At 48.6% G+C, this 17,322-nt stretch overlaps 1 protein-coding gene and 1 pseudogene across 2 annotated transcripts in view; both read left to right on the forward strand.

The window, feature by feature from the left end:
* The window catches only part of PLXNA2 (plexin A2), a 210,439-nt gene that overhangs the window by 138,730 nt on the left and 54,387 nt on the right, over positions 1-17,322 (forward strand). For both annotated transcript variants that reach the window (XM_045838402.1, XM_045838401.1), the window contains 5 exons: positions 1,047-1,200; positions 1,822-1,918; positions 4,952-5,066; positions 12,928-13,128; positions 14,898-14,994. In XM_045838402.1, the coding sequence (XP_045694358.1) occupies positions 1,047-1,200; positions 1,822-1,918; positions 4,952-5,066; positions 12,928-13,128; positions 14,898-14,994 (664 nt within the window). The remainder of the gene's footprint in view (positions 1-1,046; positions 1,201-1,821; positions 1,919-4,951; positions 5,067-12,927; positions 13,129-14,897; positions 14,995-17,322) is intronic.
* Positions 15,760-15,857, forward strand: LOC123818581 (annotated as a pseudogene).

A 17,322-nucleotide genomic window follows, 5' to 3' on the forward strand; every position in this document is an offset into this window, starting at 1 on the left:
CCATGACCACTCATAGGCACTCCCCACTGCCAGAGGGAGCCAGTCACAATTTTTATACATTGTTTTAAATACCGCTTAGATGTTATAATGCAGTAATTGAGCACAAACTCATTTTAGAACAGCATCTTGCCATTGGTTTCTCCATCAGCAGTTTCTTCTGACAGTGTAGGATACTTTTACCATTCAAAAGCAGAGTGTTCCAACTTGAAAAGGCTGGACACCACTGGCCTAGATCATTGGAACCTGATATAGGTGACGGCTGACATCATCCACACTGCTGGTGTCCTCGTTCCTGCTTTCTCTCATCCTGTAAGCGCCTTGTGAAGTGACTGCCCCCCTCCAGGGGAGCTGTCAGTGAGCAGAGAGCCCAGGAGGGACAGAGAAGCAGAAACTCTAGCACCTCTACCACACTGATAAGCAGCCCCTATAACAGCCAGAATGAGGAGCTAGCTGTCTTCCACCAACCTGGTGAACTCCTGGGGAACCTCCAGGTTGGTGCTACTTACTCTCCCATGAGCTAGGGCTAAGGTGAAGGGCCTGGCTCATGACTTGTTTTAAAGCACAGGTGACACACACAAGGCCCCCAGGCCGAATCCAGCCCTCCACCTTGTTTTATCCAGCCTAGGACCTTGTTTCTACTTGGCCCTTTGAAGGCAATGCTAATGTGGCCCTGGGTGAAAATGGGTTTGACACCCCTGCTTTAAAATTTACATGGTTTCATGTCAAAATGAGCTGTGTCTGAGAGGGATTTTGGTACCTTTCCCCTTAGTACCCGACATTCCAGTGCTTTCTGGTGCTGGACAAGACTGCAAAATAAATTCATGACAACATTGACCCTGCACACCCTGGCAGCACTACTTTACAGCGTCAAAGTCAGAACACCTGCATCAACACCCTTCTGTACAGATGAGGTCAGGGGAGACTAGTGGGCCAGTGGGCAACAGCAGGGGCAGGGCCAGGACTAGGGAGGGCCCAGGTCTCCGGCCCCTAGGGCTCTTCCAAGGGCATCATCCCTGTGCTCCTGAGCCTCTTTACTCCTCCCACAGCTCAGCCTGGTTGTGAGTGATGCTCCAGATCTGTCTGAGGGCATCGCATGTGCCTTTGGAAACCTGACGGAGGTGGAGGGACAGGTGTCTGGGAGCCAAGTCATCTGCATCTCACCTGGGCCCAAGGATGTCCCTGTCATCCCTCTGGATCAAGGTAAGAAGTGTCTGTCATGAGAGTCACAGGCTGGGAATTGCCCTACAAGGGGGACCAGGAGCAGAGGGACGCAGGATGGGGGTGACAAATACCAGCACAGAAGTGGCCCGACCAAGTCTCCTTATACCTAATACCAATATGGGCTTACGGAACTTGTTTGGGTTTGGAAACAAACTGTCATGCGCCAAAGTGAAATTTAGGAGGAAGGAAACCCCTTGCTTTCGTTTGGGTCAAGGCTGCACGGTGTGCCGAGTTTTCCTAGACTTCCCTTCTGGGAATGGCCGTGGCTTGGGCCAGTGGTTTTCAGGGGGGTTCTCGCCACAGAACCGGAGGCTTGAGGGGTTCTGGCCTAACACTTATAAAAGTCTTTCAGTAACTGAACTTTCCTGACCAAGGCAGGTGCTCTGTGGGATCTGATTGATTCCTTCTTTCCTGAGCCAGAGTGTGGCAGTATCGGGGTGTCCGCAGGGTGAAAAGGACTCTCCGGTGAAGAGGCGATTCCGGCAGGTCCCACCTACTATCTGTGCCCCGAGAGCCCTGAAGTGGCTGAATGATTTACCCCCAGGATAACCACTGGGCCCCAGATTGTCACCCTCCCTCCTTCTTTCTTCTTTTTTGCAGACTGGTTTGGGCTAGAACTGCAGCTGAGATCCAAGGAGACGGGGAAGATATTTGTCAGCACCGAGTTCAAGTTCTACAACTGCAGTGCCCACCAACTGTAAGCACTTGTCAGAGTCTTGCCCTGGGTCTGGATATGGGTGTGGGGTCTCTCTAAGCTCGAATTGTATCACATTCACTTCCCTGTTTGCTCTTGGAGTCCGGCACATTGTCTGGAACAGAGTGAGCTCCCTCCCCATCAATGTTCCTTTCAGTTCTATGCAGTTTACTCAGTTACATTAAACTGAATGGTAACCACTCTCCACAGTTTTGGATTCCATTCTGACTCCCTTGCCTGCTTCCCCAAAACCCTACCCTCAACTCTCAAGCTAAAAGAGTAAAAAGAGGGTTTGAAGTAAAGACAAAAGTCATGGCCCAGGAATTGTAAGAAAAGTTTCCTGTTCTTGACAAATTGGTGGTGGCATTGAACAGAGATTGACAGTGAGTAGAGTTTAGACATGCCAGCCATGACTAAATGAACTGGGACTCAGTGATACAAATCAGTTATGCATGCACTTACCCCCAGAGGAGGGGTAGGAGTGGGGCAACAGCCTTTCCCAGCATGCAGGGTAAGGACCTGGGTTGGGACGGGGAGAGGAGGCTTTAACTCCACCATAGTCCAAACCCAGCCTTCAACATTTTAAAGAGAAGGGGGAAACCGGACTAAACCCCAGTCTCAACGGGGGCTCGAATACAGCCCAGCTGACCTCACTGGCCGTCTACAGCAGCAGAATGCCTACCAATGGGTGCCCACAAGCCACAAGATCCTATAGCTGCACAGGAAGCTGGGAGAGCAGTGGAGAGAGAGACCCACATTTAGTTTCTGATGATCCTCTCTGGAAAAGAAACTGGGACTTCTTCCCTACAAAGTGAGAACATTGGTCACAGGACCAATGACCTTGAACATTCAGAAAAGAGAGATCAAACAACACCTCCATACCAGAGGGAACAGTAACTGGGACAACTCTATGTACTCTTTCTTCCCATTGTCTGGGGCAGGGACAGCCTGAGGTCTACATAATCGACAGAACTCCAAGGCATCAAGTCCCTAGGATCTAAGCTGTGGCCACAATGGGCTCAGCATCCATGGGGGGAGTGGGCCTGTGTACAGCTAAGCCTGAGAGGAATCTTTTAGCCTTTAAAATACACAAATGAGCCATCCTCCTCTCTCCCCTTCTCTGATAATTGATTTTGGTGATTACAACCATCTGCTAGAGTTCTAGGGCCTCCACCGTAGTTAAGGAAGGAGACATAGCTGTGCCTTATTGGGCCAAATCAACAGATGTGATAAGAAAGACAGGACAAGTGGTAAAACTGGCCCGGGGAGCGGGAAGGAGTCAGGGCAGGGAAGCCAGTGGCTGAAGTCCAAATGGACAAAACTTCCCAGTAACCACTGCATTCCAATCCCAGCCAGCCCAGTTTGGGGAAATGCAAACACCTTAGAACAAAGAACCCCACAACCTTCTCAGACTCCAGCACAGTGGTGATGGACCGCATTGCTTGTGAGCGTATCTCATCTCCATGGCAGTCCAGTGTGATGCCACCACTTTCAACCATGCATTGCTGTGGCAACAGAGATGCTGTCACAAACAGCAAGTCTTAGGAGAAAAAAAAAAGCAGGTCGCCTTGACAGCACAGATTGTATCATTTCATTGCCAAACACTATCTAGCTTGGCATTCATAGTAAAAAGTCACAGAATTTTTGTGCTTATTCAGTCCTCTCCTTTAAATGTGGTAAACTGAGACCTGCAGAGGACAAATGCTTCGATGAAAGTCACAAAATTAACCAGTGGAAGAGCCGGGCTTAGAACCCCATCTCATCATCCTTGGTCCATTTTCTTTATTTACTTACTGAATCATAAAATGTTAGCAAGACTCAGGCAGTCTAGCCCAAGCTCGGATATGAAATAACTTGGGCATACACAAAGGGAATAGAAATGATCAGGAAGGGGGAGATGAAGTGCCTATTTACCGATGGCTCCTCAGGATGGAGTCCCCTATGCCCAGATGTAATGAGAGCCCCCACCAGGTGGCGCCAGATTGTAGACAGGGCTGTGTCCCTTCCAGGTTGTCCAGTTGTGAAACACTAGGCTGGAGAAGCTGTCCAGGGGCAGGAAGATCAGTCCTACCTTACAGAACCCATTTCCATTATACCAGTCTGATCACACACACAGTCAAAACAATACGCACAGCCTCCAGGTGAGACAGGAGGGAGGGAGGCACTCACCCTGGCAAGAAATGCATAGGAACCACACACACAGGCTATTGCTACCTATGCCAGACTACTTGGAGAGTGGGATAAAGTTTCCATTGTAATACTATTTGGCTCCCAAAGCTCAGGAACACAGGTGATATGAGCCAAGCATTAACAAATGTGATTTGAGATCTTCAAATAACGGGTAATTTAAGCACTTGAAAATAATACATTTAACATTGTATTTTTCAAATCCATTTCCTATGCATTATCTGGTTTGATGCTAAACAGCACTGTGGAGTAGACAGGAAATTTTGACTACAGACAGAGGAAGAAATGCCTATTCAGAAGGTGCAGTGACTTACTCAGGGCGACCCCAGTGGCAGTGGCAGAGGCAAGACTGGAATCAGATCTGCCCAGTTTCCACCCCAATGCTCTTTCAGCTTTTCTGTCATATAAGGGGTGGTATGCTGGGAAATGTTTAACTACCAGCAATGGGGGGGAAATCCCCATATTTTCATTTGCCAGTGTCTACAGTGGAAATACTTCCTCTGTGGCCAACTTTCAAGTTATCGACATGATGTCAACCCATTTGCAAAATTCCTGAAGATATAAATAGTCAGCTCTCACGAGCTGATACAGGCCAGCTCTAGTACACCACTGCTTTATAGATTACAGTATTCCCACTCTGGACTCATTTATTTTTTCAGGTCTCTGGTCCAGTGAATATCTTGGGGAGGGAATCCACAGCTCTCAGTGCTGGGGGCTGCCCCACTATCTACCCTCCTGAACATGAGACTAGGATAAACAGACTAACGTCAGGATACATAGGCTTCCTGGCACCCTTATCCTCCATCTCTGCTTCCTTCTCTTTGCCTCTTACCGTCTCCACCTTTGCAGGTGCCTGTCTTGTGTCAACAGCGCCTTCCGCTGCCATTGGTGCAAGTACCGCAACCTCTGCACTCATGACCCCACCACCTGCTCCTTCCAGGAGGGCCGGATCAATATTTCAGAGGTAAGCAGGGCTCCCCTTGGCATGACAATGTCCCCACTGAATCTGAGTGGCCCACCTTTTCAGATGGTCATTCCAGCAGCTTGGCCACCTCCTGGCTCTGGCCCATCCTGGTCTTCTCTCAGAGATTCTACATGTTAGAAAGCCATGTTATTATAAAGCTCAAAAAGTGGCAGGAAACACCCCAGAGGTAGAGAAGTACACTGTATCTACTAGACTCCTAAGACTCTATGAATTCAAAAGCTTGAGGGGAACTGAGAGTTGAAACTGAAAGTCTAGAGGAAACATTTCCAACCAAACAGACACCATGGTCTAGAAGAGTGCAGTGAATGGCATTTATTCTTTGAGTCTAAGCCTTTTGCTTGGCTGCAGACATAGTCTAGTTCAATAGAACATTCACTCTCAACCATTCTTTCATGCCAACTTCTCTTCCAAGTGTAAAATTCAATGATTCTTTGACTCTGATGTATGACTGAGTGGGTGGCCTTATAGAAAGAGAGAGAAATTCAGCTAGTGAAAAGAACCAGGCCTGGCTAAAAGTGCCATTTTATTATATATCAATGTTTCATCCCTAAGGCCTGAGCCACCTTTGTTATCAACACAGTGAAAAAGCAAATTGCTTATCTTCCCAGTAAATATTCCATCCAATGATTATTCATTGATGTTGACTTCTTTTACATATTCACAGCATGCTTTAGGACCATGGAGCCTGCTTGGTCAGCTTCCCTTTCTTGTGGCTAATGTTTTTCACACCTGAGGGTGGCCACTGGCTGGGTTTGAACAAATATAGAGACTTGGTGTGTTCATACAAATACACAGGGCATATATCTACATCCCCTCCTATTCCAGCCTTTGGAAAACCCACAAACGTAAATAAGTGACAGGGCAGAATCTGCATATACTGCTGTAGTCTTTCTATGCATGTCTCCCTCTTCCGCTAGACCACAAGCTCCTTGAAGGCAAAGGCTACCTCTTCTTTTTAAATCCTTAGTGCCTTCGTCAGTGAATGTTTCTGGGATACGTGCATGAAAGAATGGATAAACCGATGACTGCTTTAGTCAAATACCATTGATAGAAAGGGTTCCTTGGATCTGCATGTCTAAGATTTCAAGAAATAGAGTCTTATGTGTCTCCTAATTTGGATAGATGTGCTGGTTGCTTCCATGGATAAATGTAAGAAAGTAGGCCTTGATATACATATTTTAAATCATTACAATGTGCACTTTAAATATTGTTAAATATTTAAAACTTTTATCTGTCATTTATACCTCAATAAAGCTAAAAAAATCTTTAAATTAAAATAAAAAAGAAAGTAGGCATTTAGGTTTCCCAAACACACATTCTTGACCTTGAACTCTTACTTTCTGAAGCAATATGTATTACATTCAGCCAGAAAAGTGGGATTTCCCAGTCTTGGAGTAGAGAAACATAGATGAAGCTCACAGGCACCTAAGGCAGACACACCACAGGTGCCTCAGCACTGTAGGATATCTAGTCCCTTGAAACCTTTGAGAAAAGGTTTCTGCCCTAGCCAGCTGCTATGCTTTGACATAGCTGACCAGAAAGCACTGTATTGGTCTTAGTGGAGCTTGGAAATTCATCGCGGCCCCAGGATTCTGCAAGAATATGAAACTGCTTTCAGGCCTCTGTTCTCACTCATGCAGAGGGCACAAGAGCTGAGGGAATGAAGGGGGGTAGTTAACCCAGCTTGGGAGTTAACAGAAGTGTGAAAAGGGGAGGTGAGGCGGGGCCAGGAAGAATGGAAGCCACAGGAAGACCTGCTCAGATTAAAGGTAACTAAGGATCAAGATAAGCGGTCTGGGAGACTGACCTTCGCAGTGGCCACTTCTAAACTTCTAAGTTCCTTAACAAAATAAATCGAGTTGGACCACAGAACACACACACACTCAGAGGGTGAAGTGCAGATCTGGACAAGAAAGAACAGCTGCTGCCTTTTCTCCTAGGGGCTCCCCCTCGGGCAAGAGAAACCCAAAGCCAAGCCTGCCACTGCCGGCAGCTGGAGGGAGGGCAGGAGTGTCACTGAGCAAGACAAATAAACTGCCTGGTGTGGAGGCCGGGAGGGCTGAGCCCCAGAGGACTAATTGGAAGCATGCCAGCCTCCCTCATGCCCCTTAGAAGTCGCTGGAACGCAGCCCCCTCTCAGCCACAGGGATGAGACTCAGGCAGTGCAGAGAGCTGGATCTGAGAGATACTCTGCCCCCACCCCATTCCCCCCCCTTACAACTCAGGGTTGAATTAATAAGGAAAGAGCCCTGGGGGTACACTCAGAGGCTCCCACCTCCTTTTAGTTTTGTCTTTTCTCCTTAATGTCTGTTCCTTGGGGTAGGAGAAGTGCCTTTGTATCCTCTCACCTCCAGGAATGGGGCAGACCACTCCCTTTCTGCTAATATGCACAGGCCTGGTGCAGCCCGGGGATTAGCTCTTGGGAGGCTGGTGAGGGAAGCCCAGACTCCATCTGGCTCCAGCTTTTTCTCAGGAAAGGAAATAGAGTGCAGGCTCCCAATGAGGTCGCCAGGGCCTCTCTCGGCTTCCTCCTGATACTGCTTTAGCTCTCAGCCACTGCACAGCTTTTCCCAAAAATAGCTCCCAGCCCTGTGCTCTTCTGTCCAAAGCTCTGTTTGTAGGGAGCCCCATTCCTGAAAATGCAGGGACAGCAAAGTGCACACGTGCGGCTTGGGAGAGGGTCCCCTGACTCCATTAGGAGTCCAGTCTGACAGCCTCAGGTTCTTCTGAGGACTGGAAACCTCTGAGGTGCTTCCTTGGGTTCTAGAATATCTCTATTGCACTTCCAGTAAGGCTCCCCTAACTTTGAATCAAAATTTTCTGTCTCTCTGTCCCTCTGCTTCCTAGAAACAACATATAACTGATTAGCTCCGTTGATTTACATAGCAACATGAATGCATCACACATTTGTAATTCTCTCAATTGTGACAGTTCTCAGAGAGAGTGGGTGGGGGAAGGGAAGCCAGCCTTAGCAGTAGCACCTGGGACCCTGTTAGAAATTCAAATTCTGGGGCCTCATCCCAGGATAGCCTAAAGATTGAGAACCACTGGCATATGGCATCTCAATTGATTCTTGCAACAGACCTGCAGTTTCACATAATTCATATTTGATATTTATAGTCACCAAGATGCTAAAAATTTAGGATTTCTGCCCAAGGCTACAGAGAACTCAGGCATCCAAAAAAGCTGAGTACAATATGCTTTCTATAGAAAATCAGGGCCAGTTAGCTTGTGTGTCTGCATGGCCACAGCCACAGCAGAGGAATTGACATCCACCTGGCCTTTTGCTGTTGGTCATAAGGGTTTCGGGCATGGAGGAACCAGCAGAAATCCATCTCTACAGGTGGAGACAGTGCCCATGGCAGATAGGTCAGCATTGCCACATCCAGCTACAGCGACTGCCAGCCATGAGGTAGATCTGCCCACCGTTGCCAGGGGGCTGATGGCCCAGTCCATGCTTAGACATGACTACAAAGAACTGCCATTTTCGAGTGAATGCAATGCAAAAATGAAAACATTAGTGAACATTTATTTAGTGCTTATTATATATGCAACATTTTAATATCTCATTTAATCTACTCTATGAAATGGACTCTAGAAGAATAAACTGAGATTTAGATACACAAGCACAAGAGAAATATGCAGTAATAACATTAACATTGTTAATTCCACTTATTCCCATTATCACGTTCTTACATATTCTTCTCACATGTAATCCAGTGTCAGCAGTTATTATTGGCCCATTTTCTAGGCGAGGAATCTGAATTTCAGTTGAATCACCTTTGAACTCTTGTTAGGGCATGAAAAACCTTCCCACCGCTCAGAGTACAGCAAATTTCTGATGGGAGCCCCCAAATCTCTGCATCCCTAGGCCGGATCCAGCTGTGACAATGGTGTTAGCAAGCAGTGTGCACTGGAGTGTGTATGGCTTTCAGCTTTAAAAGCTCATCTCCCTCCATGGCTAAGCCAGGCCTAGTTAGATGTAGATACATAAATATCTTCTTTATGCCGTGCCCCAGGGGAAAGGTAGAACCAAATAAATCCGATTAGCTTCCCAGGATGCTGACTGCTCTCTCTCTTTGAAGTCCGGTGGGTGAAGATAATGCCATTTTTCACATGGGAGAAGTCGTTTTAGAGAGCTGAGGGACCCCAGCACTGAGAGCTGGCGATGCACAGCTACCAGGGTGACGATGCGACCCTAAGATTGGGGGGCTCCTGTGCCAGGGTCCTGCCCTCCCCATGGTCACGTCACCTCCTCCCAGCCTCCCTCACCCCTGGGATATTCCCAAATACAACATCTGTTCATCTTGATGGAAACTCAGTGGCTGCCAAGGAGGCAATGCTGCTGCCTAGAGACAGAAGAATAAGATGACTGACCTAGAGGGGTCAGTCATGACCCCTAGAATGACCCCTAGAGGGGTCATTCAACACTGAGGGGACCAGCAGCAGCAATGTTAGCAATGGCCCTTAGGTTCTGTGGAAGAAGCATAGTGTGGTTATTTGCTCTCCAGTTCTTAGGACAGGAAGTGTGTATGTGTGTGTATGCATACTCACAGAAGCAGACAGGTCAGAAGTAGTCTCCTTGTATCTGATGAAACCCATCCCCTTCCTCAAGCTCCAGAGGTACTGAAGTTCCAACAACTTGCCAACTTTCTGGGCTGCCTGCTCCACTACACCCGCCTTCAGCCCTCACCTCTGCATTTCCACCCAAGCCTTGCTCCCCCATTACTACATCCACCAAAACCATCTCACAACCCAAAGGGTCTACGTCTTCCCCTACCCCTATTTCCCAAAGAGAGGACAGTGTACCTGGGCACCAACCACTTCTCTCCTTTGCCCTGGAGACTAGAAGGATGAATCCCACACTCTCTGGCCTGAGAGAAACAGCCAAATACACAAGTAAAGCATAAGACATCCTCATCTGGTGGGGCATTTGGAGCCTGTGTAGGCATTTGGGAACTACCCAATCATTGTCTTTAAACTGAGTGCCGAAAGGTCTGAAACAGCAGACCATAAAAAATTTTTGTAAAATTCTAGAATTTCTTAGGAAAAAAACAAACTCTGAAGAGTCCTCATAAAGTTTCTTTTCTTTTCTACTCCTCACCCAAGGATAGATTTATTGATTTGAGAGAAAGAGAGAGAGGGAAAGAGAGAGAGAAACTTAGATGCATTGTCTCCTGTATGCTCCCTGACCGGAGATCGAACCCCAAAACTTTTGATGTGTGGAATGACTCTCCAGTCAACTGAGCCACCCGGCCAGGGCTGAAGTGTCTTCTTTTGATTGTTAATCCTCCAAACTGAATCAGATTTAGCCCAAACAAAGGGATGAGGCTGTGTATGTGTGTGTGTATATAATATTACATATAATAAAAACAAATATGGGTATAAATATGTACTTTTGTCAAAGTTAATAGGATTCTATGATCTTATTTTCTAAACCCAGACATTGTATGTCCAAAAGCACATCTTTAAGCCTCTGCTATTGAAATATTTGAATTTGTTCTCTGGGCTCATTAGAAATTCAAAACAGTTGGTCATCATTTATAATGTGTCAACGAGTTTTGAGCCTGAAGATTAATTCATTCTCTCTCTCTCTCTCTCTCTCTCTCTCTCTCACACACACACACACACACACACCCCTCATTATACCTCAGCCTTATTTTTAGTCTAAATTAACATTCTAGTTTATTAGACTCAACGGGGATGTTTCAGCCACCAACAGGAAGTAATATCTCCTTTTCCATGAGATGCCTGGGTTTCCCTAAAGTGGTGTCTATATTTTTCTTGCCTATAAATATATGAAAGACGCCGTGAAGAGTACCCGCAGGGAATGAAAGTGAAAATTCGGTAAAGAGCAAGTTTATGACTTGGCAGCTTGAGTGACTGGCTTCTGAACAGGGACCCATCTGTTCCGAAGTTGCCTTGTGATCCTGTCTCTCGTGGAAACCTTGCCTGCTTGGTGTCCTCTGTACAGCTGGCGTGTAGGTGGGGGACCGCATCAGGGTCCCCATAGGGTCATTCGGGGGCTCCTAGCTAGGTTTCTATGGGGAATTTCCCCTGCACCCAGCTTCTCATGTATCCTCAGGTTTCTTAATAGATGTGGACGTGCCAACTTGGTAATCATGTGATTACAGAAACAATGACCATCTGTAACCCCAACTTTGGGAATCAAACTCCTCAAGTCTCTTGCTGTCTTGAAGGCAAGGCTGTCCCCTCCTCTGTAAAAAATCTGGAAAGTAGGATCTGGAAGGAAAGTTATAAGTCATGTTGTCTGTTGCTTTATTTTCTTATTTTTCACTTACCCTTCCGGAAGCAATGACCAGGTAGGTACCCACCACATGTCAAGAGCTGGGATAAAGACTGGGGACACAGTAAATAAGCTCCAGCCAGCTCCTCGAGACTCACAGACCACAGAGAAAGGCAAGCCCATAAGAAGCAGCAATTCTGAGGGCTGGATGCTATCACAGGGGAATATCTGTAACCCAGCCTGGAGGCCAGTGCAGGGAGAGGGTCAGGGACAGGTTCCAAAGAAGGAGATGCTGAGTTTGCAGACTAATAAAAGTCAATCAGCTAAATAGGGCCCTGGGCTGGAGGAAGATGTGGGGGGTGGGTAGGAGTAAGTGTTTCCAGCAGAGAGAAAAGCATCTTCAAGTGACCAGAGGTAAATGAGTAAGGCTGGTCCACCAGAATCAATCTTAAATTCTTATGGCTGGTGCACAAGAACTGCTGGGTAGGAGGTAGGCAGGGGCCAAGTTGTGAAGGGATTGCACCTGGGGTCCGGAGGAAAGAGGATCCTAAGCCACACCGTGAGTCAGCCTGGTACTTCCAGTCTCCCTCTAAGGCTCCGATATCACCTCTGGCATTAGGACAGGGGCAATTTCCTGTTGAAGACGATCCCAGACCTTGCAGGAAGTAGCGCAGTCTTGTCCCCCATCCCCAGGGACTTAATGCCAGTAGCATCCTCTGCTGAGTAACAATATCAACCCCGTACACTCCCAGCCAGAGGGAAAGGGGATGGGAAGAAATGGTTGCATGTGGAGGTGACAGCCAGCTCGCCACTGTGGGAGGCTACTGGGCTCTGTCTTCCCTGGAGAAGGAGAAAGTGGGCAGGGGATTGGGGCTGCTGTGGGGAAGTGGTAATTTGGCCTCTGGTGGAGAAGTAACATCTAGGAATAGAACTGAGGAAAATCAATCACTTCCTCTCTCTCTCTCTCATGGTCCTTCTCACAGTCCCTGCTCATCAAGATTTTTTTTCCAGTTTTTTTTTTCAAAGCAACATGGCATTCATGCAGGGTCTGGTAATGAAACGAGATAAAAAGCCAGCGCGAGTGTTTAGAGCATTGCTGGGAGGACTTGATTCACCTCCCGCAAAGGCCCGCAGTCGGAGCAGGGAGCTGAAGCCACTGATAACGGAATGCTTTGGGCAGGGACAGTGCGAGGCGGCTGGCGCTGGGGAACAGATGAATGAAACCGAGAGATGGGGGTTCCAGGCTGGGGACAGGGACACATGGAGCCTTTTTTATCCTGTGTCTCAGGAGATAAAATCCTCAGGCTGCCACACCAGTGCCGGAAAATTAATTCCTAAATCATAACACACACACCAGATCCAGGACAACTTGTGGGATGGGGATGATAATATCTAAGGCCAGGAGCTAAGAGATAGACTTGATTTTCGCTGCTGACTCCACCTGCCCCTTAAAGGAGGTACATTCTTCTCCTGGGCAGACCACCTGGATACCAGAGGGTCTGGCCTGGTGTTGGGCCCTGTCCTTTGCCCTGGCTCAGGTGAGCAGGGAGGCATGAGCCGGGACAGATGGAGCTTCTCTGCTTGCTCCCCCAGGACTGTCCCCAGCTGGTGCCCACAGAGGAGATCCTGATACCAGTCGGGGAGGTAAAGCCCATCACCCTTAAGGCTCGGAACCTGCCTCAGCCTCAGTCCGGGCAGCGAGGCTACGAGTGTGTCCTCAACATCCAGGGGGCCGTCCACCGAGTGCCCGCCCTGCGCTTCAACAGCTCCAGCGTCCAGTGCCAGAACAGTTCGGTAAGAAGACTCGGGCTCAGATCCTGCCGGGAGGAGGCTTTGTCTCACACCCCTGCCAAGGCCTCAGTCTGGCCTGCTCCAGCTTCCAGAACCTTCCAGGTCCACAGCCTGATCCCAGATGCCCAGGGACAGAGGAGCAGGCATGCACGCCAGGCCTCTCAGCAAGCAAAGAGCAAGTTGATGGCATCAGAGGAGGTGGAGTGGTATGAGGACCCTAATGGCATAAGTTTTGAGCTTTGTGCCCTTTCTGAATTTTATGAGCACCTCTTGGCCTTCATTGAAACTTCAGCCAAAGCCAGCCAGCTCCACTGCAAACCCTGCCTGCATTCAGGGAGTGCAAATTGCAAAAGAGTGGGTGAACTGGAGGGCAGGGTGCTACATAGGAGAGACAAGCAGGAAGTGTAATGGGATGGGGGAGGGGGAAGGAAGGAAGTGGAAGCAGTGGGTTTCAAGAGCAGCAAGGGTCAACCAATTCTGAACGCCAGACAAAAAGCCTGAGGTGTTTAATTATAATACCAGCCCAGAGAAGATCTTTCTATCTGCCAACTCCCTGTCTGTGATGGTGGGGGGTCAGCTGGAGATGGGGGGTGACATGACAAAGGTGTTGAGGGAAGCTAATTTGCCTGGGAGAGATAAAGAGAATCTGGGCCTCTTATCAGGGAGCTGTCAGATTGCTGGGTCACAGGCGGGTGATAGAATTTGTAATGGGTGGAAGGCCGCCAAGCTCTAGGGGAAGGTGGGAGGAGAAAGTAATGGAACACAACAAAGGGAAGAAGGCAGCAGGAAGGGCCTGGGCAAGGGGGCTGACAGGGACATGCCCTGAGAGCTGTGGCCAGGGCTGGGGCATTTCCCACAGCGGGGATTCCTAGAGGTCCCCCCTTCACAGAGACAGGGCGTGGGCCATCGAGAGGGGCTGTTTCTGAAGTGTGTGAAGGGCTTAAACGCCCCCTGTGGGATCAGCACAGGAGAGGGAGCCAACTCTTGGCCACACCTTGAGGCCTTTCATGTTAGAGCAGATCAGATCTCTGCCCACAAGACTCTGGGCACTTTTCCTAGTGGACTTTTGACCAAAGTAAAGCTCACATGTAGAAATAAAGGGCCACTGCAGCGCCCAGCCAACCGTTAGTTATGCATGTGCTCTGCTCAAGGCTCTGTGGGGTTTATGGAGCAATGCACGGAACTTCTAGAGAGACTGGACTTGCCCGTGAAACAGTGCAAAGCAGCTCCTGAGAAGTGCCAGGTTAAAGACAGAGACTGGCAACATCAGGGGTCAGAGAGTTTGGGGGAGCACTAGCAGGGTTGTCAGAGAAAACACCTGGTGAAGGTGAGTCTGAGCTGGACTAGGAAGATCATGATGGGTTGAAGGATTGATGCCATAGAGAGAGGGAGGCACTCCTGGTGAGAGACACAGAGAGGGGCTTCGGCGGGTGTGTTTACAGTCAAGTAGATTCAGAGATTTCAGTAGGAGAGCAGTGGAAGAGAAGGTTGGAGAAGTTTGGATCTGGAAGGCACTAAATGCCAAGCTAAGAGATTTGGGCTGGATCCTGTTGGTATGAGAGACTGGGAGTCAGGACGGTGGGCCACAAGGATAGTTGAGCTGCATAGTAGGGTTCCTCTGATTGTCCCTCTGCTGCTTACTCAGCCCACAAGGAACCAGAGTCACTGGTTTCTTCCCAGCTATACCCCCAGTTCCCTGAGAAACCCGAAGCATCCCTGACCCACTGGGATAGAGAAGCTCACTAGTCAGTGCCTCTGCCCTCTCCCCACAGTACCAATACGACGGGATGGATATCAGCAACCTGGCCGTGGACTTCGCTGTGGTGTGGAATGGCAATTTCATCATCGACAACCCTCAGGACCTGAAAGGTAAGCATCTACCTCCAGGTAGAGTTTTGACCTGTCCATGACCCTGGGAAAGACGGGGCTGGCTGGACTAGAGCCTGCTGGCCACTATGCTGCAAATAATACACTCCCTCTGTCAGCGGAGCTCTTCAGAGGATCCGAAACCAACATTTGGAGCCATCAAAGGAGTCCTGTTGGGAACCTTGTTTTATTACAGCCAGAGCATCCGCTGTGGCTGCCGGCTGGTCACGTTTTTCTTAGGCTCCCGGAGACTTTGAAGTGTCTGTGGAACCCGACCTAGGAGAGCAGCAGGTGGGATGCCCTGCCAGTTTCCCTGGAAATGGAGATACTGTTTCCAGTCAAGTTCTGGTTCCCGTCTTTGGCCCCATCCTTGCACAAAGAAGGTTTTTTAAGGCTGCTCCCCTAGTTCTGGGGTGGGTGGGAGAGACCATGATGGGGACTCAAAGGCACAGCTGGTGCCAAGAAGCTCAGGAAGGAGCCACGCTGACACAGGGTGGGGCTCACTGGGGGCCACCCATATTCATTGCCCCACAAGCACATGTGCAGCTCCTCCTGCCTGCCAGCTAGGCGCCACCCTCAATACAGCAAATACCAACATTCCATCATGCTCTCAAGAATGACACAAGTACCTCCAATTTGATGAGCACTCACTGATCTCAGATTATTTTTCATAATCATCGCAACAATCCTGATAGCTATGCACTAATATTATTATCATCTTATAGATTAAAAAACCTAAACCCAATGAAATTAAGAAATGAACCAAGAGTGCCCACTTTGGCAGCACCTACACGAGACTGAAACGATGCAGAGTTTAGCATGGCCCCTGCACAAATATGCAAATTAATGAATTGTTTCATATATTTAAGAAATTTGCTGCATGATTATCACTTACATGTGGAATCTTTTTAAAAAGTCAGACTCACAGAAACGGAGAGTAGGAAAGTGGTTGCCAGGGCTGCGGGTGGGGGAAGAGGAAGAGGTTCGTAAAAGGTACAAACTTTCAGCCATGAGATGAATGAGGCCTGAAGATCTGATGTCAGTTGTGGTGACTTTAGCTGATAACACTGGATGGCATAATTCAAATTTGAAAACAGAGTAGAACTTCAATGTTCTCACTATATGGTGAAGGATGTGTGTGTTAATTAACTAGATGAGAGGAATCCTTTCATTATGTGTACGTAGGTATCAAATCATCATGATTTAAATATAGTACAGTTTTATTTGTCAATCATACCTCAATAAAGCTGTGGGGGAAGAAAACGAAAACAGACCAGGAGTCAGATAGCACAAGCCAGGGTTTGAATGAAGGCCATCTAATTGCAGACCGCGCCTGCTGAGCCACATCCCTGCCCTCCCAGGGACTCGGGCTGCTGAGGGATGTGCAGCCTCCTCCTCCCAGAACCCTGCCCCCGACCGTGGGCCACATGCCTCAGCACAGTTCACATAGCTAGGGCTGCCCCAAGCCTCTCCCTCATCCTAAGGGTCACCCGGGAGACACAGAGAGGGAGACCACGGCCACAGTGGGGCCTGCAAGTGCTTCGGCGTCTGTGCAGCTACAGCTCCCTGTTCCAGATGCCGCCAGGAGAAGCCATGCTACTTAGGCTGGGAGAGGGAAACTGAAACAGGGAGGTTTTTTTTTTTCTCTTTCTCCTCATACCCAGACCAAATTTTTTCAGCACTAAGAATAGACATTTGCCCTATTGGGGATCCAGGCTCAGTTCACCAGAGGTTGCCTTTGCACCTGGAGCTTAGAGAAAAGCAGTCACATCCAAGCTGTTGCATCAGAACCCTCCCTCACGGCACTTTCAGCAGCTCTGGAGTGTGCAAGCGGCGCCATCTTCACATGCGTCTCCCTCCCAGGGCCCAAGTGATCCTGGAGGCTGCACACTATGCTGGGTGGAGAGGGCCATCGTGTTCCAGGACTCGGGTTCCAGAATCTAACACACTGGGGTTCATGTCCTGTCTCTTTCACTTGCAGCTATGTGAACTCAGACTAATTACTGCTCCTCCCTACACCCTCATCCGTGAAAGGGGGAAAGGGGTGCCCTCCTCTCGAGGTCATCATGAGGATTAAATGAGATACTAGATATGGACCATTTGTGCATTGTAACAAATACGCAGTGTATACTCGTTCATTGTAAGACCCCGTCTCCTGCCCTCTACCGTAAGAAGCCATAGGAAGGAGGGTGTTTAAGTCTAGTCCCTACAGCTGGGACTGAGGATGCTGGCAGAGCAGAGGAAAAGGATAGGGACCTATGGAAGAATAAAAAAAATATGTGTCCCCTAGGTCATGTACCCAATGGAGACATGCTGCCCAGTCCTCAAAGC

The sequence above is a fragment of the Phyllostomus hastatus genome, unplaced genomic scaffold (genome assembly GCF_019186645.2).
Source record: "Phyllostomus hastatus isolate PE091 unplaced genomic scaffold, TTU_PhHast_1.1 phas_contig_283, whole genome shotgun sequence".
NCBI lineage: Eukaryota > Metazoa > Chordata > Mammalia > Chiroptera > Phyllostomidae > Phyllostomus > Phyllostomus hastatus.